This window comes from Ailuropoda melanoleuca, chromosome 9, assembly GCF_002007445.2.
Source record: "Ailuropoda melanoleuca isolate Jingjing chromosome 9, ASM200744v2, whole genome shotgun sequence".
Taxonomy (NCBI): Eukaryota; Metazoa; Chordata; class Mammalia; order Carnivora; family Ursidae; genus Ailuropoda; species Ailuropoda melanoleuca.
Genome location: NC_048226.1, coordinates 18,847,708 through 18,868,481, shown reverse-complemented (window position 1 = coordinate 18,868,481; position 20,774 = coordinate 18,847,708). Strand labels below are relative to the sequence as shown.

Below are 20,774 nucleotides of genomic sequence, written 5' to 3'. Positions count from 1 at the left end.
CCCAACCAAACACAGGTCCACACAGGGGTAGGGGTTGCGATTTGTTTTAGAAGTAGAGGCAAGATATGAAAGTGGGGGTGTGCAGAGACTTGGGGACTGGGCATGTGCGGTGTTCTAGCAGGAGTAGAAAGTTCTGGATGTCACTGACTAATACGACTGTCTTGGTCTTTAGAATTAGATTCTTCTTTTCTTTCTAGCACCGGATTATTAATTATTTAATGGTGCAGGATATTAGATAGGAAACAAGGACTCGAGGGGCAAAAATGATAGCTAGGTAGTTGTGTTGGCCACAGAAGTCAGAGCAAAGTTAACTTAGCTATTATCATTTAAAATGCAGTAGTGAAAACGTATCACTTTGAAATACTTTAAAGTGTTACCTACCCTGCTTGACGGTTTCTTGCTGAGGCACCTCCATAAAATATGTCCATCCATATGCAGCGGGCAAGGAAGAAGCAGGGAAGTAGACAGTTTACATTAGTTGAGCTAGGGTTACCTTGCATGAACTTTTTCATTCTGTTTCCTTTCAGCTTAGAGTGCTGGAAGCCCATGGGGAAATAAATGTCAGTAATAAGACCAGTTAGCCATTCTTATTTTTAGGGGTGGTTTTATTTTCATTTTTCTAAGTTCAGGATCACTTAACTATCGCTAGTAATGACTTTCCTGCTGGAGACTCAGCAGCTGCATGGTGGGGGGTGGGGCAGGCAGGGGATAGAGCCGCTTAGTCCTTTTGAGGCACTTCCACTTTAAAAGACAGCCGGGCTGGCGTTTGGATCCCACTTCTTTCTGGTGCTGAGCCAGGGCAGGGCGGCGAGCGGCTGGCTGCCCGTAAGTGAGGGAGGAAGTGGGTGGAGAGAGGTGTGGAAATCCGTGCTGAATGCAAGTGACACTGTCCCTGGAACGGTCCTCCCTCCCCTGGCACCCCCCCCGCCATTGTTGAGACTCAGTGCCTCCGTCCACTCGGAGTGAAAACGATCCTGTTGTGCTCTTTTGCCAAGAGAGTGGGTTTTCTTAGAAAGCGAAGGTTTCTGAAGGTTCCTGTCATCTTGGTGTAGGAGATTGGTACGTCACCAGATCTTCCTCACCACCAGGAATGTTGCTGTTGTGACTTTTCCACTCTTGTTTGCTCTTATGCTTCATCTGACCAAAATTTGGTTCCATGGAGTTTACATACTTGGTCAGAAAGTTTGGGATAGCTTTTAAGCCTTATTGATGATACTATTAAAATATGCCCCACCACCACCAACCCACACTCCATTTCCTAAACCCCAGGATTATAGTGAGCCCCACCACACACATGAATGAGCCTTGCCCTGAGCTGGTGTGGAAAGGCTGGCATAGAATGAGTAGTTTGGGAGGGGACTTACCATCATGGCTGGAGAGCTCCAGGGTGGACAGTCAGGCCGGGTGGCCCAGGCATGGTTCCTGCCATTTGCTCCCAGATGCGGCCCTTGCACAGAGTAGGTGAGTCCTATTTGCTGAAGAAATGAATGTTCTAGAGAGAGTACCATGTATTCTCTAGTCTTTGACCCACGGTGCCCTTTGGAGCACTTCCCTCCCCCTGGTTTCTGTCAAGTCTTTGCTCCCATTTCCCCCTGCTGGAGAGGCCTTCCCCTACCCAAGTGGGTAAAATTGGACCCACCCTTCCCCGCTCCCCACTGTTTGATTCTTCAGGGCTCTGGTCTCAGTCTCCCATGTTATCTGCCCATCCTGTCCCTGGAGCGTGAGCTGCAGGAGAAGGGGACCTGCCACTCACTGACTCTGTGTGTGCCCAGAGTAGTGGCCCCCCAGGCAGCTGTGACAGTGGGGCACCGGGGAAGCTGCTGCACGCGTCAAGGTCAGTCTCCTGATTTGAACACTTGGACAGTAATAGCACCACCCCTCGTAGGCTTGAATGAGTGAATGCATGCTGAGTGCCGTAGAGCATCCAAGAGATGTTGCTTATCAATGTTGTAAAATCAGAGACTGTTTAACTTCCTTAAGAGCCTGGGGCTAATAGGGATTTAAAAAAAAAATCTAGTATCTCTGAAGGGTTAAAGGACAAGCTTTCAGTTCAAACATGTTGCCTAACATTTAACTAACAGAAAGGTTATGTTGATGGTTGTGTAAGTCGTGTTGGTTATTTTGGACGTATAGGATGATTATCTGTTCAGTACACTGAAATTCTCTGTTATTAACATTTTAGCCTTTGAGTAAATGTTTATTGAGGGATTCTGCTGCATTTGGGCTCTGCTGCATGCTGGAGCTGCAGAAAGATGGGTGAGGTCTTCCTTCAAGGGCCCTTGGTCTAGTGGAGCAACTAGGGATAGTAAGTGAAATTTTTGAGAATTCTAGATGATTCTCTTCTATGGATGCTTTTCCCCTTTCATGTTTCTGAGGCTAGAATCCATATTTTAAAGGCCTGTTTTCCTGAGGTCTTGAGTTGGGGAAATGGAGGTGGAGGTTGACAGGGTGTGTGTCTTGCCTTGGGCTGCTCTGCCCGCCAGACCCCTGACCGTCTGCCTGGGAATATGAGGGGCAGGGTTGGGTGGGGACAAGGGATAGCTTTGCTTGACAGGCAGTTGTGGTAAGCCGAACGTGTTCTCTTTTCTAGTGTTAGCTCTTCTGTGGAGTATGGTGCTTCTCTTTCATTGTGATGTTTAAATATTGTCTGGAGCCACTTTGCAGTGTTAAGTGATTAATCTTTTTGTCCTCATTCGCAAAATGGGAGAAATAGTATTCATTTATTCAGCAAGTACTTATTGGGCAATTACTTATGTTAGGCACCTAGAACAAAAGTCGGTTTTGCCCTTAAGGGGTTTAAAATTGTGAGCATTCAATGAATGTGTGCTTGGTGGGGGGTGGAGAAAAGGAGGGGGAGAGGGAGGGGAGAGACAGGCAAGGATGGTCTCATGGTAGATGCTCAGACTAAAAAAAAAAAAAAATCTCTTCTCCTTTTTATATAAGGCTTTTTACTTTACTGTCTTAAAGACCAAAAAATCTTACTCATTGTGAATTGTTAATCACTTGCACTTTGTTTCTACCCATCTCTTTCCACAAAGGATCCGAAGTTTAGAGTATTTTGTATATTCCTCTAAAGGTTTTGTTTTGCTTAGAGCAGGGAGTGGATAGACGAGTGAAGAGAAGAACAAAAGAATCGATTATAAATAACAAGTCAGAGAGAAAGGATTAACTGTTTTCCCCTAGAATCTACTTTAACATAAATAATTTGAGGATTTTTTTCCTAATAGGTTGCCTTCGGGTTTTTAAAAATTAACTATTTTTTAAGAGCAGTTTAGGTTTAAAGTGAGATTGAGCAGAATGTACAGCCTTCCCATATACCCCTACCTTCCCCCCCACCCCATGATCCCCCTGCCAGCATCGCCACAGAGCGCTACTGTCGTTAAGTCCATGGACGCACACAGACACAGCAGCATCACCCAAAGTCCCTAGTTTACATTAGAGTTCCCTCTTGATGTTGCACATTCTCTGGTTTTGAGAAATTTATAATGTCAGATTTCCACCGTTATGGTGTATTGAGTAGTTTTGCTGCCCTAAAAATCCTCTGAGCTCCACTCATTCGTCCCCCACCCTCCCTCAACCCCTGGCAACCACTGATCTTTTTACTGTCTCCATAGTTTTGCCTTTTCCAGAATGTCCTATAGTTGGAGTCATACAGTCTGTAACCTTTTCAGATTGGCTTCTTTCACTCAGTAATATACGTGCGAGGTTCCTCTGTGTATTTGCTTGGTTTGATACCTCACTTCTGTTTAGTGCTGAATACTTTTCTATTATCTGATGTACCTCAGTTTATCCACTCATCTACCAAAAGGACATACTGGTTGATTCCAAGTTTGGGAATTTATGAATAAAGCTGCTCTAAACATCTGTGTGCAGGTTTTTGCGTAGACAGAAATTTTCAGTTCAGTTGGGTAAATACCAAGGAAGACAGTTGCTAGATAGTACCATAAAAGTACATTTAGTTTTGTAAGAAACTGCCAGACTGTCTTTAGAGGATGTGCTTTTTTGTATTCCTGCCACCCGTGAACGAGAGGTCCTATTGACCCATATCCTCCCAGCAGTTAGTATTGTCAGTATTTTGGATTTTGGCCATTTTAATAGTTGCATAGTGATAGCTCATTTTAATTTGCTAATGTTATATGATGCTGAACATCTTTCACATGCTTATTGGCCATCTCTATATCTTCTCTGGTGAGCTGTCTGTTAAGGTCTTTTGTCCATGTTTTAAATCAGGTCGCTTATTTTCTTATTGTTGAGTATGTTCTTTGTGTATTTTGGACAACAGTCCTTTATCAGATATGTCTTCTGCAAGCATTTTCTCCCAGTCTGTGAATTTTCTTCTCATTCTCCTGACAGTGTCTTTTGCAGAGCAGAAGATTTGATTTTAATGAAGTCTCGCTTCAGTTATTTCTTTCATGGATTGTGCCTTTGGTGTTGTATCTAAAAAGTCCTCTCCACACCCAGGGTGGTCTAGGTGTCTCCTCTTATCTCTGAGGACGTTTTATAGTTTTGTGTTTTACATTTAGGTGTGTGATCCATATTGAGTTAATTTTTGTGAAGGGTTTAAAGTCGAGGTCCAGCTTGATTTTTGTGCACATGAATGTTCCGTTGTTCTAGCAGCATTTGCTGAAGACTGTCTTTGCTTCCTTGTATTGCCTTTGCTCCTTTGTTGGTTTGCCTGTGTTTAGAAAATGTTTATTTGTATCACTTCTCTAGAAACCTGATACTATAGAATTTTTAAAAAAGATTTTATTTATTTATTTGAAAGAGAGAGCACAGGGGAGGAGCCGAGGGAGAAGCAGACTCCCCACGGAGCAGGGAGCCCAATTCGGGGCTAGATCCCAGGACTTTGAGATCATGACCTGAGCCGAAGGCAGACGCTTAACCGACTGAACCACCCAGGTGCCCTGATACTAGAGAATGTAAAGCTTTTAAGAGCTACCCCTTCCCCAAAACACTCCTGTTCCTTCCCCTTTACGCTTTGTTTTTCTTAAAGAAAGCTGTAAGAACTCGAGCCTTTGTATGATAATGATGGAGTGAGAGTCACTTCTCAGTTAACTGCGATTATTAAACCAGGGTATCCAAAACATGCTCTGTCCTCCCTCACCACTCAGACTCCCTCACCCCTGTGTGGTGACAGGAACACTGACTTGAATGAGTGAAGCAAAGCTATGGTACCTACCCCTGGGCTCTAAAGTAGAAGCTGGACTTTGAGAGGCTTGAATGGACGGGAATCGGGCTGTGCTCTTGTTCCCCGCATCACTGGCCCTGCGGCCCTCCGCTGCTGGCCTTACCTTGTGACAGCAGCTCCACTGGGTGGCCCCAACTCAGTAGGCCTTCATCATTTAAAGCCTGCTTGAATCTTTAGGTGGTGTGTGGATGTAAAGATATTACTTGTAAGTTAAAATAGTTCAAGATGTCTTTATTTAGAATGAGATTCCACAACAAATCAGGAATCTTGACTTAAAAAACCTAGAAGGAAATGAACTTGTAAGCCATATTTGGCCCATGGATTTATTCTGGCTCATATTTCTCTCTCATTCTAAAATTTAGATTAGTTGCTAACATTTAGAAATTAGGACACCCCTATTTCTCACTTGTCTTTAAAAATCAGAAGATCTGACCCCACTGGGCCTGTATTCCTCTCTGTCTCTCCCCAGCCTGGCACACTTCCCCCATATTGCACCCATAAGTTTGTTCTTAGTTTTATTTCTGTTTTGGTTTGTTTTTTTAGCCATCCCCTAGACTGCGGCTTACGTCGATTTTCCTATGGATTTTTGCTCCAGTGTGAGAGCTGTATGTGGTCACATTGACTAGCATTAGGAAAGAGCACAGCGAGGGGCTCTGTCTGCGGTGCCCAGCGGTGACCGTACCCGGGCACCTGCGGGAGACACCTTTAGAGAGAGCCCTTCCTACCCTTCCCCTACAGCAGGCCCAGGGCTGTGCCTGCAATGCTGCCTACTCAATGCTTTATCTTTGTGTGCAAGTTTATCTTCTCTTTGTGTTTGCGCTTTTAGATTTTCCCTGCCTGGTAGACTGCCTTTCATGTGACTGTTCAGTAAGTATTTGGTGCCCCATTTACGTAAGACTTTGTTCATTTAAAGATAGCTGTGCACACATTCATTCTTCCTAATGCTGTCACGTTTGCTTCTTTATCTGTGGGGGCAGAAAGGCGATGCCTGGAAAGCTTAATGGACTCCTGCAAGGTCAAACGTCATTAAAGGGCAGCGATGGGAGTTCAGATCGGTTTCTGACTGCAGATAAGGGTGTTCTCTTTCCACGGTCGCTGTTGACCCTTCAAACCGCCAACTGTCCACCCTGGGACTCTTGATTTCAGCTTGATCACTTTGCTTATTGTCTTACGTACAAGTATCAAATTACTGACAACAGTTTTTGCTATCCTTTGCCAAGCTTCATTCTCAGTTCCTTTGAAATGCGTCCTACTTCTCCAAAAGGTATTTAGATTTCAGAATTTGACACTAATGGTTCGAGACACAAACATAGCTCTCATTTTTTACCACTAGAGACCCAGTGTAATTCCCATAAAAAATCTGCTTTTTTGAATGGACTCTTTAAAATACAAAGCACCTAATCCTCAAACTTAATTGGATGAAAATCAGCAAAGCCGATACAAAACGAATTAGGAGAGAGACCTAATATGGGATTGTAGTGACCATATGTCCTGAGAGCCAGGGCCAGGCCAGTATATGCCGGTGATCTTGGCCTAATTATTAACAGATTTTTCTCTTTCATCTCAAAAGGGTCCTGGTCCAGACAGTAAATTCTCTGGAAACCCTACCTCTAGGTATATGAGAATGTTAATTTAAATATTTAAAACTTGTGAATAGATTATTTTGAAACTATTACCAGTTATGGTCTCTTGACATTTAGGCAACCCATATTTTCTTTGAACCGTTTTTTAGCACAAAAGGATAAGAAAAATCCTCTGCAAAGAATTGAAACGCTGCACAAATCAGAATTAAGAAATAGCTATTGATCTGGAGCAGTGACTATGTGTCAGTGTGGCTGAAATACATATTTAATGATGGACCCTTAATGTAAACAGTTACTGGGAAGAGCCCTGACTTAATGAGAATGTCGGCCTTCATTGCAGAGGACGCCGAGGACATTTGCTAGTGCACACTGTAGACCGTATTCTTTAGCTGAAGATCAGATGTGGGTGGTTGATGGTTATTCCCAGCTGGGCTGGAAGTTCCTGGGAATAGTGTGACCTTGGTATTCATTAGCCCCTCTCAGATTTACCGTAGAATGAGTCACAGCCCTAAAGCATGTCACAGCGCAGAAGATGGCTTTTCTGGAGTCCAGGATTATGGGGGTACTTTTTAGAACAAAGATTAGGGATGTTCTGTGGACACTGGAAATTAAATGAAACAATAAGGGTACTGTATGCATCTTAAAAAGGCTTCCTGGGTGTTTTTTAGCCAAGGAACGGCCTTGTGATTATCGAATAACCCGTACGTGCACCAATTTTGTTCTTTCTTCTGCAGTACTTATTAACTTTCCATTTTATAATATTCTTTGAAAGAATGAGCCAAATTATAGATTATTGAAATACTTTAAAATAATGAAGTCCTCTTAAAATTTAAATTTGATAGTATTTGAAATATTCTTTGTAACAAAAAAAACCTCCTTATTTGCTACCCCATGGAATTACTAAAATGAACCATTACAAATCTCCTGTCCTTAACTATTTTTGTTTATAGCAGAATTGGAGGTTTGTTTTTATAAGATGGAACAGTTAACTGGTTGCGATGTGGTTTTCTCTTCTAATGCTCCAAATACAGTTTGACTCAGTGAAGGTAGAAGCCTGTAACATTCAAATACTATACCTTTGACCATATCAGGGTGTGTGGGTAGAGGAACATCAGGGCATGACTTTAGAATTATATGTGACTGTTTTATAAAACTAGCATGTAGGATGTTTTTTTAATACAAGGTCTTAGAATTTTTCATGTTGAAGGAACCTCTTGTACAATATAGTCATTTTATAAAGGAGAAAACTTAAAATCCAACAAATTCAAGTGACTCCTCCAAGGTCTTACAACTTATTAGTAGCATAAAGGCAGTAAATGTCTCCATATAGTCTTACTTCTTACTGTTTGATTTACATTGTTACATTCTGTACTTTCCCCCAGGGAAACAGTTGTTGTATTTCTAATACCTTTAACTTGCTAAATACTTACTTTAGTCATGCAGTTATACCTCTTAAGGGTAGGGGACTTCATTCCTGTTGAACCCCAGAAATTGCCTGGAGCCCAGAAATTAAATCTTACCTGCGTCTTACTTGCTTAATGGGAAACATTGTAGTGAACAGAAAATTGGCCGTAATATGGAGAAAAGAGGCATAATGGATAGAAGACATAGATGTTCAGCATAATGATCCAGCTATTTCTCATTCAAGTGTCCATGAGCAAAATGGTCCAATTTCCTCTCACCTGCAGCATATGTACCTTCTTAAACGCAACAGGCATCTTTAGAGGGGAAAAAAAAAGGTAGGCAAATCCAAATAATAGCAAGGAAACGAGGAACCAGTCAAGATAAAAACAAAGGTAATTTGAGGAGAACTTTGGAAGGGATTTAAAAAGCAAAAGCAAATGCCCACAATACTAACAAAGGCAGAAATGAGACCCCAAAGCACTAAGATCGCTTGATGTGAACAGGCGGAAAAGGGGATTTGGGGTAAAAGTGGAGGGGGATAGATGGTGGTTGGGGAAGGTGTTGCGAGCTCTTGCCCAGGGCCTGGCCCACTGGGATGGGGGGAGGGAAGTCTGATCATTGGGACCAGCACCCAGTCTTGCCTTATGGCCTTTCCCTCCCCATCTCCCTTGCAGGATCCACAGATGATTTCTGGATCATTTGTCCCTAGCTTGGCCTTAATGTCTGTCTCATTGAAATTTTTGCTTTGAATTACACTTTATATTCCCGTTCTTAATTCTGAAGGTGTTTTGTAACTCATATTCATATAAGAAAAAAAGTTTCCCTGAAATCTGCATTTCCCCCTTCCTCTCCTCTCCCCACCGCCCCCCCCTCCACACATTGAGGGTAAAAAGAAAAAGTTTCCTGACCTCTCCACCAAAGCCATTTATAATAAGGCTTTGTATAGAAGTTGATGGGGATTGGTAAATGTGCTGAATGACCAGAAGGTACCACTAGAAACTGATTTGGCCAGGGTCTTAGTATCACCATTAAGGTGCACGGCCTCCCCTGTAGACATTCTGTCTACTCACCTGTACAGTTCCTGTGCACATTTGCCCTTTCAGAAAAGGAGCTATTCACTGGCATTTGTTGAGGTTTTTCTTAGGATCATAGCAGGTGTATATTCCATCCAGTGTGTCAGGTACGTGGCTTCTTTGTCTAAAATGTTTATTTTGTAACATTAGGGTGATGTAGGAGGGGAGGGCACCAACTAGTCTGGACATAGACTTGGCCTTACTTTTAACAAAATAAGTGCCGTCCCCCAAACACTGTCATGTGCCCGCGTGCTCCCCACCCCCTCTCTAGTCTTACAAAAGATTTCTTCATTTGGTGGAAAAAAAAAAAAAGGATATAGCACAACATTCATTCAGACTTGTAAAGGTTAGCCAGATGTGCCTACAACTTTACTATAGTTCAAATTCTTGGTCTATAATGCTTCCATAAAACCCCGTTAGTCAGGGTCAACAATTTTCTTTTCTTTGTGTTTATGCCTTCAGCACACACACACTGTGTTTCAGGTAAAGCTTGCCTGGACGTCAGTCATGATGAAAGTCATGACCACAGACAGCCTCTAAAAGATGTTGAGAAACATAGTCCTGAAAATGTTTGGGGATGTGGTGTCCTGGTGAGTGTGTAGGAAGAACCAGTCATGCACCGAAGACCGTGCGCTCCACCGAGGACTCCCCTTGGAGCTCGCTGTCAGCGGGTGGGGTTTTGATAGCTGAGAGTAAGATGTGCAGTTATGTATTTGGTTTTCTGGGGGGTAAAGGATAAATAACAACTACATCCTTTGTCTGGAAGGACATTTATTTTTCCTCAAATATACTGCTGATTTTTACATTGAAAAATATATTCTAGCCAGAGGACCCCAGCCCTGTCCCGGTTTATTAGTTACCAATTAGTTATCAGATCTATTATAAGTCCTCGTCAGCTGTGCTCTTCTGCATTGAAATCAGGCAGCAATTTCTTGATACCTGCTGTGCATAAAGACTTTGCTGATTATCATAAATTCACCAAAAGACTGCTGAACGTCTCGCGTCAGGCATGAGCTAGGCTCTGCAGATAAAGGTAGTGAACGCGTGCGCACCGATTCCCTCAGTCTGCTCCAGAGGGCTTTGTCTCCATCTGTTCGGGCTGCTGGAACAAACATACTGTCGACGGGGCGGCTGACGCGGCACACATGCATTCTCACAGTGCTGGGGGCTGGAAGTCCAAGGTGGAGGTGTCCGTATGGTCAGCGGCTGGTGAGGACCCTCTGCCTGGTTTACAGACCTGCTTTCTTGCTGTGTCCTGCCATGGTGGGGAGAGTGTGCCCTGGTCCCTTCATCGAAGCCCTCACTTACCTGGGCCCCCATCCCACCAGGGGAGCCCCGCCCTCACAATTTCATTTAAACTCAGTCTCCTCCCAAAGGCCCCACCTCCAGACACCTGAACATTGAGAGTGCCTCAGCATGTGAATTTGGGGGGCACAGACATCCAGTCCACTGTACTCTCCTTGTGGGACTTCTTGCACTGTCATTCTGGGGCACTCTTTCTTCTCTGTCGTACCCCTGGTTTCCAGGATGCTGTGTGATCATCCTTCCAGGTCTGTTCCCTCATTCTAGGAGGGCACATCCTTTCATAGCTGGGAAAGACTGAGTATGAGGTCAGACAGTCGGCTGCCTGAAAATATCTCTTCTGCCCCCCTACCTGATGGATCATTTGGTTGGGAGGAGAATTGTACGTTGGGAATAATTTTCACTCCCCCCTCTTACTTCTAGATAGCCTCTTTTTCTCGTTTTTGGAAGTTTTCAGATTGCTTCAGATTGCTTTCTTTGTGGTGTTCCGAATTTGTATTCTTTGTACCAGGTAGTTGGGGGTTAATTCAGGCAACTGGTCCTTTCATTCTGAACCCATTTTCTGTATTGCTGTTTTCTACCCAGTGTGCTTTCTTGTTGTGGAATTGAGTACTTTCCTCTTTTCTGGTTTTGTTGTTTCTGTTTTCTGGGATTTTCTTCAGCTTTATCTTCAAACTCTATTCTGCTTTTTTGTGTTGCTGTTTTATGTTAATTTTCCAGAGCTTTTTCAGTTTTCTGATTTTCTTTTTGATAGTATTCAGTTTTTGTTGTATGGGTGTATTATCTTCTGTGTACTGTGTGATGCCTTATAGCTTTGTCTTTTACTTCTCTTGCTGAGTTTTCCTCCTGTTCACTACATTGTTTCTCTTTCCAGCAAGCGTTTGTTTCTTTGTTTTGTCTCCATCTGCATTGGACAGTCTTTCAGCTGCCTGATGGTCCTTAGCTGTTGATCATCATGGAGACTGAGGCATTGAAAAAGCTAACTGGAAGCTCTGTAGGCAAGATTTCTTAAACTTATATCTTTGCTGTAGTGACCTGTTTGGATGGTGCTTTCTGTGGGGGACCCTGGACTGTGGCACTGTTCAGTTGATCCAGTCTCTTACATGGATGGACAGTGGGGGGTAGGTATCCTGGGATACCTACCCCAGAAAAAGGGCTGGGAGCCCTCCTCTTCAGACTTTTGTTTCCCTCCAGTTGTCGGCCTTGATCTCATCCCTACCCAGGTGTTCAGATTTCATTTCTGGAGAAATTGAACTTCAGGTTGACGTGCTTATCAGTGAACTAACCCAAGAGGAGTGAGGGGAAAGAACCTATAGACAGTTGTATTCAGGAATAACTACTGGAAATGAAATGATCATGTGAAGAAACCTCCAATATTTGCTACTTGCCCATCTTGATTTAGTTAAAACAATTGTGAAGCAGTGAATTTTGGCAACACCCTCATCATCTAAACGGCAGAGTAACTTGGAGCATGTCTTTGAAGATGCTAGACATCTGCCACCACCCTCCTTCCCCCACTCCTGTGATGGGGAGAGGGGAGTGTCCCCTGGCCATGTTGGGAGGGGATGTCATGGCTCCACGTTTGTCCAGTCCCACTGCGTGCAGTACTGGGCCTCACCCCTCCCTTTCACAGCACCTTTCCTGGGGTTCTGAAGGGCAGTAGACATCCTCTTCCTTCCCTCAAGTTCATTTCCTCTGAATTTGGGGGCATCTCTTAGCCCCTGTGCCTCCTCTCCCATTCTCTTGGTCCTTGTGAGTTTATTCCTTTCTTCTTTCTTCTCTTTGAAGAAATATATGGGAGGAGAGAATCATGTGGGTTCTACCACTACATTTTTAGCCACAGGAACTTGTATTTTAATTTGTATTTTAAGAAGACCATTCTTGCTACTGTGTCGAAAGGCCCTGAGGGAAGAACAGAATTCTGCAGGGAGCCCCATAGGGAAGGCACGCTGACCAGAGCAGGGCCTGAGGCACCGTCCTCCCAGCTGGGCTGGGCCAGCCTCACTGGCTCTCTGCTGGGGGTGGGGGGGCAGGAGAGAGTGCCTATTGCTTCAGGCTGTTCTGACCTAATTTTGAAAAGCAACCTGTAAGGTTCAGTGTGTTGACGTTCTTGGAAATGGAGAGACCTTTAAAACAAGTTGTGGTTCTTCATGCTTACTGTTAGAAATTTGGAAATTGTAAGTGGACAAAATGAAAATAATATGTAATTATAACAAATGTATATAAAATGATTATATAGCCTTCCATCGTCTCGCATGCAGTAGTTACTTTACTAGTTCCCAGTCGTGGAGCCCTGGTTGGTGCTGATTTCTTGGCTGTGATGGAATGGGCACTGCTGTGGCCTTTATGTCACCCCTCAGGCGGGGTCAGGGGTCAGATGGCGTGCCAGCTGTGGGATGCATGTCGTGAAGGCTCACCTTGCGAAAACTGGAAGAAGGGCCTTCAGGCACCTGTTGGGGCACACAGGGGTGAGGGGAGAGGGTGGGACCGGCTGTGCTTGCTTCGTGTCCTTAGCACCTGTGGACAAATTTCATTTTTCCTGGCTTGGCAGCCTCACAGGACACTGACTTGTCCCTTTGCGGCTGCACGGTTGGCATCCGGGACGCAGTCGGGCTAGAACAGGAACGTGAACGCACTGGGCAGGAAGTTCCTGAAACCTCTTTTGTTGTGACCCATATAAAAAGAAAGGCAAGTGATCAGGGTCCTTGTCCAGCCCCTGCCACGGGGTGTTCATGTTAACATAGCTTTTCTCCATGCTCACTCTGTGGCCTCGCAGTCAGGCCTTGGAGGAGCTCAGGCCTCCTTGGCTTCATGCCTTCCCAGCTAAGCAAGCCCCAGACTGCTGCTTTGCTTCTGGCCATCCTGCAGCTACAGGAGGGGCGTGGAGAGGTGCAGGGCACCCAGCACCGTTGGCTGGGAGCAGGGACCGTGAGCAGCCCCCGCACGTGGCTCGGGGCGCACCCTGTGTCTGCCCACTGCCTCCTGGCACGCCTCAGAGGCGGGGGTGCTCTCCGAGGTTGGATGTGCCCTGCTTCTGTTCTTGCTTCTTTTAACCTTTGACTGCCTTTTCTAATTAGTTGTAAAATTTGGAAATGATTTCAGTGGCTGATTCTATGTTCCCATGTCTTGTGTTGATCAAAGTTGAAATGAGTGCGGGCCCTTCTGAGATGTTGCTTCTGAGATGTTGTCATCCCATGCTAAGTTCTGTTCTGCGAACAGACCTCGCAGGTGTCCAGGGCCGAGTTTGAGAAAGGTCAGCGTTCGCCAGACTCTCAGCTCCCTGAGAATTAAGTGAGAGAGTGGATGTGGGTGGAGGCCTTGCCCAGAACCCGGCCTGCATTCCTCCCTCTCTCTCTCTATCCCCTTCTCCCACCCTCTCTCTCTCCCTCCTCTCTCTCACTCTCTTCTTTGGAAGTGTTTCCCTTCTTTTTACTCTTACTGGCTTTATTTATTGGTAGCTTGTAGTATTGTACAGAAGAAAATGGGATGTAAAAATGCTAACTATGTTTTTCTGTTATAGTGATTGCTGTGTGTCAGGAAAGAAAAAAGTAAAAAATATGACTTTCCAAAGGTAAATAAACTGCTTGGTTCAAATACATATCACCCTATCAAGAGTTAGTATTTAGCAATATGAACAAAACCCAGAAATGAAACAGGGCTCATTGATCACATACCAACTTCAAGTGTTATTAAGGTGTTTTTTGTAGGTTTTTATTCTTCGTTCCAAAAGGTGTTGTAGACACTCGCCATCTCATTGCTTGGACATACAGGGGAATTAAGTACATTCCCTGTCTAACTGGAGGGCATGCCACATTTGGGCTAATGGACCTCCAACCCTTGTCCTCCCTGCCCCCAAACCTGTATCATAGGACAGGGGTGAGTTGGTGAAATAATGAGCCGCCTTGCATTGCCTGCCTCTTAGCTCAACATTCTGAGCCTGTTGTGTGCTGGTGCTGGAGACCATGTGCTGAGCAAACAGTACCCCCCTGCCCACCTGCACAGAGGCTGTGGGAAGGCTCACACAAGGAACAAGCAGGCATTTAAAGGATTTTCAGCACGCTCACTTCCAGTGACCTTGAAGCATCTTTTTCTCACCGACAGCATGCCTCCAGATAGCCAGCCTCTTCCTCTTTCTTTCTCTTTAGCTTGCTGGAAGCATATTAATCCTGCATCGGGTCATACTCATGGAGTTTTCCTTTTCGCTCTGTTGATGCAGTTTATTCCTAGATGGGTAGCTGCAGGGTCTGCTGTTCCAGAAAGGCAGCGGCTCCCATTGGGTGCCAGTCTTCAGTGGGGGGGGGACCTTGGCACTTGGGTTCCTTACACGGGCTTGGTGGGGACCCAGGGTGGCCTTCTCTTGCAGGTATGCTGACTTGGTGCACTGTGATCTCAAGATTATACTTTTTCTGTATGAAAACTTTCTCATAATTCTATTTGCTTGCAGAATTATATTGGCCAACTCTGGTTATCAATGGGTCTTCTTTTTTGAAGCAGTTTATATTTATTCTTCCTCTAATCTCATTGGACTGCTGGAGATCGGGCTTTCCCCAGGTCCTCTTGTATGCTGTGGCTCATTTGCGAAGATTTCTAATGTTTAGAGTTTTGTTTTTTTCTGAAGACTATGCAGGTGTAGGGGAAGGCAAGAAGAGAGGGACAGAGTCACATGATACTAAAATAGCCATATTTTTGTGTGTGTGTTTTTTTCCTTAACAGATGCAGCAGCTTTTTTATGAGAATTATGAACAGAACAAAAAGGGGTACATCCGAGATCTCCATAACAGTAAAATCCACCGAGCCATCACCCTGCACCCCAACAAAAACCCGCCCTACCAGTACCGGCTGCACAGTTACCTGCTCAGCCGCAAGATCGCCGAGCTGCGCCACCGCACCGTCCAGCTGCACCGCGAGATCGTGCTCATGGGCCGGTACAGCAACACCGAGATTCACAAGGAAGACCTCCAGCTGGGGATCCCGCCTTCCTTCATGCGCTTCCAGCCCCGCCAGCGGGAGGAGATTCTGGAGTGGGAGTTTCTGACTGGGAAGTACTTGTACTCGGCCGCCGAGGGCCAGCCCCCTCGGAGAGGGATGGACTCGGCCCAGAGGGAGGCCCTGGATGACATCGTCATGCAGGTCATGGAGATGATCAACGCCAACGCCAAGACCAGAGGGCGCATCATTGACTTCAAGGAGATACAGTACGGCTACCGCCGCGTGAACCCCATGTACGGGGCCGAGTATATCCTGGACCTGCTGCTCCTGTACAGGAAGCACAAAGGCAAGAAGATGACCGTGCCCGTGCGGAGGCACGCGTACCTGCAGCAGACCTTCAGCAGGATCCAATTCGTGGAGCACGAGGCACTGGACGCCGGCGAGCTGGCCAACAGAATCAACCAGGAGTCCGGATCCCTTTCCTTCCTCTCCAAGTCCCTGAAGAAGCTCGTTCCCTTCCAGCTCCCTGGCTCAAAGAACGAGCACAAAGAACCCAAAGAGAAAAAGATAAATATATTGATTCCGTTGTCTGGGCGTTTCGACATGTTTGTGAGATTTATGGGAAACTTCGAGAAGACGTGTCTCATTCCCAATCAGAACGTCAAGCTCGTGGTTCTGCTTTTCAATTCTGACTCCAACCCCGACAAGGCCAAACAAGTTGAACTCATGAGAGATTATCGCATTAAGTACCCCAAAGCGGACATGCAGATTCTGCCCGTGTCTGGAGAGTTTTCAAGAGCTCTGGCCCTTGAAGTGGGGTCTTCCCAGTTCAATAATGAGTCTTTGCTCTTTTTCTGTGACGTTGACCTCGTGTTTACTACAGAGTTCCTTCAGCGGTGTCGAGCAAATACGGTTCTGGGCCAACAAATATATTTTCCAATCATCTTTAGCCAGTACGATCCAAAGATTGTTTATAGTGGGAAAGTTCCCAGCGATAACCATTTTGCCTTCACTCAGAAAACTGGCTTCTGGAGAAACTATGGGTTTGGCATTACTTGCATTTACAAGGGAGACCTTGTCCGAGTCGGTGGCTTTGATGTTTCCATCCAAGGCTGGGGGCTTGAGGATGTGGACCTTTTCAACAAGGTTGTCCAGGCAGGTTTGAAGACGTTCAGGAGCCAAGAAGTAGGAGTGGTCCATGTCCACCATCCTGTCTTCTGTGATCCCAATCTCGATCCCAAACAGTACAAAATGTGCTTGGGGTCCAAAGCATCCACGTATGGGTCTACACAGCAGCTGGCTGAAATGTGGCTAGAAAAACACGACCTAAATTACAGTAAAAACAGCAATAATGGCTCAGTGAGGACAGCCTAATGTCCAGCTCTGCTGGAAGAGACGTTTTTAATTATCTAATTTATTTTTCAAAAATTTTTTGTATGATCAGTTTTTGAAGTCCATACGAGGATATATTTTACACATGATTTTCTTACAAAGGACTCCTTGATGATTGAGCTTTTTGAACAAAAATGTGATCATGTTTGCCTTTGAACACATTTTCTTGCTGAACGTTGTGTAGCTGACCTGCTTAATGATGACTTGAAATGTACCTGAGGAACAAAACTTTGTTGTTTGGTTTCGTTTTTTTTTATGCATTTCCTTTTCAGACCCCCCCCCCCCTTGCTGCAGTCCTCTGGCAGAAAACATGAACGTTCCTGCAAAGTATTATTGTAACGAAACACTGTAACTCTCGTAAATGTTTTGTCGTAACTGTTAACATCACACAGATTCTACCTTTTTTTGTCTTTTTTTTTTTTTTTTAAGCCATTTTGTGTTCCAGTTGTAAAATAAGGAAATGTGATGATAGCTGTACCATCACCGTCGGGAGAGCTTTCCAAAGTTGATTCTTTCCCCCAGATTTGTGCTTATCGTGGTCCCGTAGTTGTTTGAAAAGCAAGGGGAGGAGAGGCACGGTGAGACATACGGCTGTTCTTGTGGTCGTTCATGCGGCTCAATGGACCTAGCATTAAATTCCAAGAAGGATTTGGTGTTTGTTTTTTTTTTTTTTTTCCTCTCTCTCTCTCTTCCTGACCCTTCTCTTTAAAGGGCGAACTATTATTAATATTTGGAATGGCAAAGAAGAATTATTGTAATAAATCTAATATACACAAGCTACAACAGAAACAAAAACCCGCCCTAATGGGAGCGCTGGGGGGAACGCATTTTGGTTTTGTTCACTTCATCCCGTCTGCGTTACATTATTGGTGGAGATGGTTGTTGCATTCTTTAATTACTGTTTTGTTTTATTCTTTGTATCCGAAATACCTTTAATTTATTTAATATCCGTTGTTTAGAGCTCTGCCGTTTTTCTCCAGTACCTGCTACTAGTATTTCTGTGTATCAGGACTGTGTTTAGTGTCCTTTTATTTGCAGTAAACTGATCTCCAAAGATTTCCTTTTGAAAACGCTTTTCCCTCCTCAATTTTTACATTCCTTCCTGTTTTACTAAATACTAAGTGTTCTTTGACAATTTTGGTGCTCGCGTGTTTTGGGGACAAAAGTGAAATGAAGTCTGTCATGACACCAGAACGTACGTTTGTTTTCAACTCACAGATCAAATGTGCCTTAATAAATTGTTTTTTTTTTAATTTAGATTTCAGTCAGTAATAGACTTGCCATTTTAATACACATCGTTGGAGATCTGCTTATTTGTAAATAGTCTGTTGCTCATTTGGGAAAATAAACCAGTGAACAGTATTTTTCTATTGTACTTTTCAGGACCATTTTGTCTCATTACTCCTGTTTTAGCTAAAAAGAATTGTATTACATTTGGAGAGTAAAAAACTGAAACACTGATTTCTAAAGGTTTCCAAGTTATTTGAGGGGAATATTTTGTGTAGACTGCAGTTTGGGAATGAAATGAAACTTTCAAGTTCCTCTTCTTCTGTTTCCCCCAGAATGAATTTGTCCTTTCTTCCTCTTCAACTTGCTGAATCTGTGTTCCCTAGAGCGAGGGTCTTCAAACCCATTCCAAGCCTCATCTGGCTTCTTGGTCCACGTGCACCTGGCCCCAGAGTGGGACCGACTGGGCCTCTTAGAACCTGCGTTTTGGCTGTGTGCACAAACATTTTCGGGGTTTTCGGATACAAGATAAATTGTGTACAGTTGCTATATAATCCAAGAGTCAAAAAAAGTAAGACCTTTGATGTCAAGGTACCAAGCGTTGTGGAAGCCAGTCCCACTTCCAGGACAGGTATTTACCGTGTAATGACAGTTAAGACCCAGTATAATAACATTGTGCTCTCAGTACGAATTGCTGTCATTCAGCCTAATTGTCATTTACTTTGTGGGAATGTTTAGTTTTTCTCTGGAAAAAAGCACAGACATTTTTCTTTCCTCAGGAAGAGCACAGTATACACCTGATGACAAAGTAATTTAAATTCTCTAACATAATAGTGAACCGTCGGGATTTAGGACAGGGTACCTGTGAGCAGTGGCCTTGCCGAGCTCGACTGTCCAGCATCGTGGTGACACTTCGTTAAAGTTCACCATTTCCTTCCCACTCCCACTCTTGCTCAAGTCTGACGCTCTTGCTGATGCCCGAGTGGATGTTTATGCAGGTGCTGCCCTCCCTCCCTCAAGATTCTGCCTTTCAGAAAGGCTGCTGAGGGCGCCTGGGGGGCTCAGGCGGTGAAGCGTCCACCTTCACCTCAGGTCATGATCTCGGGGTCGAGCCCCGCATCGGGCTTCCCGTTCAGCGAGCAGTCTGCTTGTCCCTCTCCCTTGGCCCCTCACCCCTGTGTGTGCCCTCTCTCTCCCCTCTTTCAAATAAATAAAACCTTTTCAAAAAATAGGCCGCTGGACCGCTTCCTTCTGGTCCCGTCTCCTGGTCGTGCCATGCCTGGACTCTGTGCCTGCTGGCCTCCTGGTTCATGCTCCCCCTGGCCTCTCCTCGTCCAGCTGGGCCAGAGTCCCTCTTACTAACTCGCTCTTCCAAATCAGCTGCTCAGGTGCCTTCTGCCCAGAGAGCAGGCTCTATAGGGCCCCCCTCCGGAACCCCCCTCTAGCCACACTGGGCTCCAAGTTTGTGGGGACATCATTGTCTTTCCTGCTCGGACCTCAGTCTGGAACTCTCTCTAGCCAACTGGACTGATCTCCAGGAGCCAAAATTCTCCCGTCATCCACTCTGGTGTCACCCTGGACCCTTCCAGTGTAGAGGTGACAGAGCTGGACTTAATTCTGTGGTCATGTGATCATGTCTTCCTCGCTGGACTCTTCCCCGTGCTACCCAGGCATGTGGAGCCCTCTTGTCTGGAATGACCATGTGCTCCACTGTCCCCACCCATGTGCTCCACTGTCCCCACCCTTGCCGGTAGCACATGGTTCCCCATCTTGTGTGTTCCTCGAAGTGCAATGTCCACATGGCCCACCTCCCTGCCACTGCATTAGTCGTGGCCCTGTGGCCCACCCACACTCATGACCTGGAACTAATTGCCTCTTCTCTTAAAACTCTGAAGGCTTTCTAGCTCTACTCTTTGTTTCATTCGTTACTTTAAACTTCCTGTGTATTACTGTATTTTAAATACAGAAGAGTATTGAAATGGCCTGTAGCCCCACAAACCAGAGAACTATTAACAGTGCTTAAAAATGGAGACTCCTAGTGAGGGTGGTTGAAAGGGGGAAGGTCACAGCGGTGCACGGAGGTGCAAAGGGGAGCCTTCCTACTTCCTCCAGCCATCCAGCCCTGGGGGCCCTCCCACGAAGAACCACCAGGTCTGTGTGGCCTGTTGGGGAAGGGGTGGTGTGAATCATAGATGAACTAGGTGGGTAGCATTTTAAACAAGTCATTTACACAAATGAGAACCACATGCTTATTTGCTTGGGTACGCGGGTCCGTGTGAGCCTCTTGCTGCAGGACGGAGGGACCTGGTGCTCTGATGACCAGGCAGACATAGTTCTGGAGGGTGGGGGCGGGGGGTGCTGAGTGGGCTTCCCGAGCATTGTGGGTGCACATGTGAGAACCCTGCCCGAGTGGGTGTAGGAGGGCCCTGTCTTGTGCGGCAGACATTGATTGCATCGCGCCTCTGGGAGGTGGGATCAGTTTCCCAGCACTGCTATTCGGAGCCAATGCGAGGCCACAGTATGCAGGTGGACCAATAGCATTCCAGGACTTTGAGGTTTGAAGGACAGGGTCATGGTCACAAAGTGCACGTCGTATGGCAGTCCCTCTTGGCTGCAAAGTTGGCAGCCTGGGAGCGAGGGAGGCGCCTTCCTTTTCACTGGGTGCTGAGAGCAGGA

At 45.3% G+C, this 20,774-nt stretch overlaps 1 protein-coding gene across 1 annotated transcript in view; it reads left to right on the top strand.

Annotated features, from left to right (window-relative positions):
- Nucleotides 1–18,332, top strand: part of CHSY1 (chondroitin sulfate synthase 1) — a 71,025-nt gene extending 52,693 nt beyond the window's left edge. Inside the window, exon 5 of the mRNA XM_034668902.1 lies at nt 15,264–18,332. Within this exon, the coding sequence (XP_034524793.1) occupies nt 15,264–16,853 (1,590 nt within the window). The 3' untranslated portion in view covers nt 16,854–18,332. The remainder of the gene's footprint in view (nt 1–15,263) is intronic.
- Nucleotides 18,333–20,774: the final 2,442 nt, after the last annotated feature.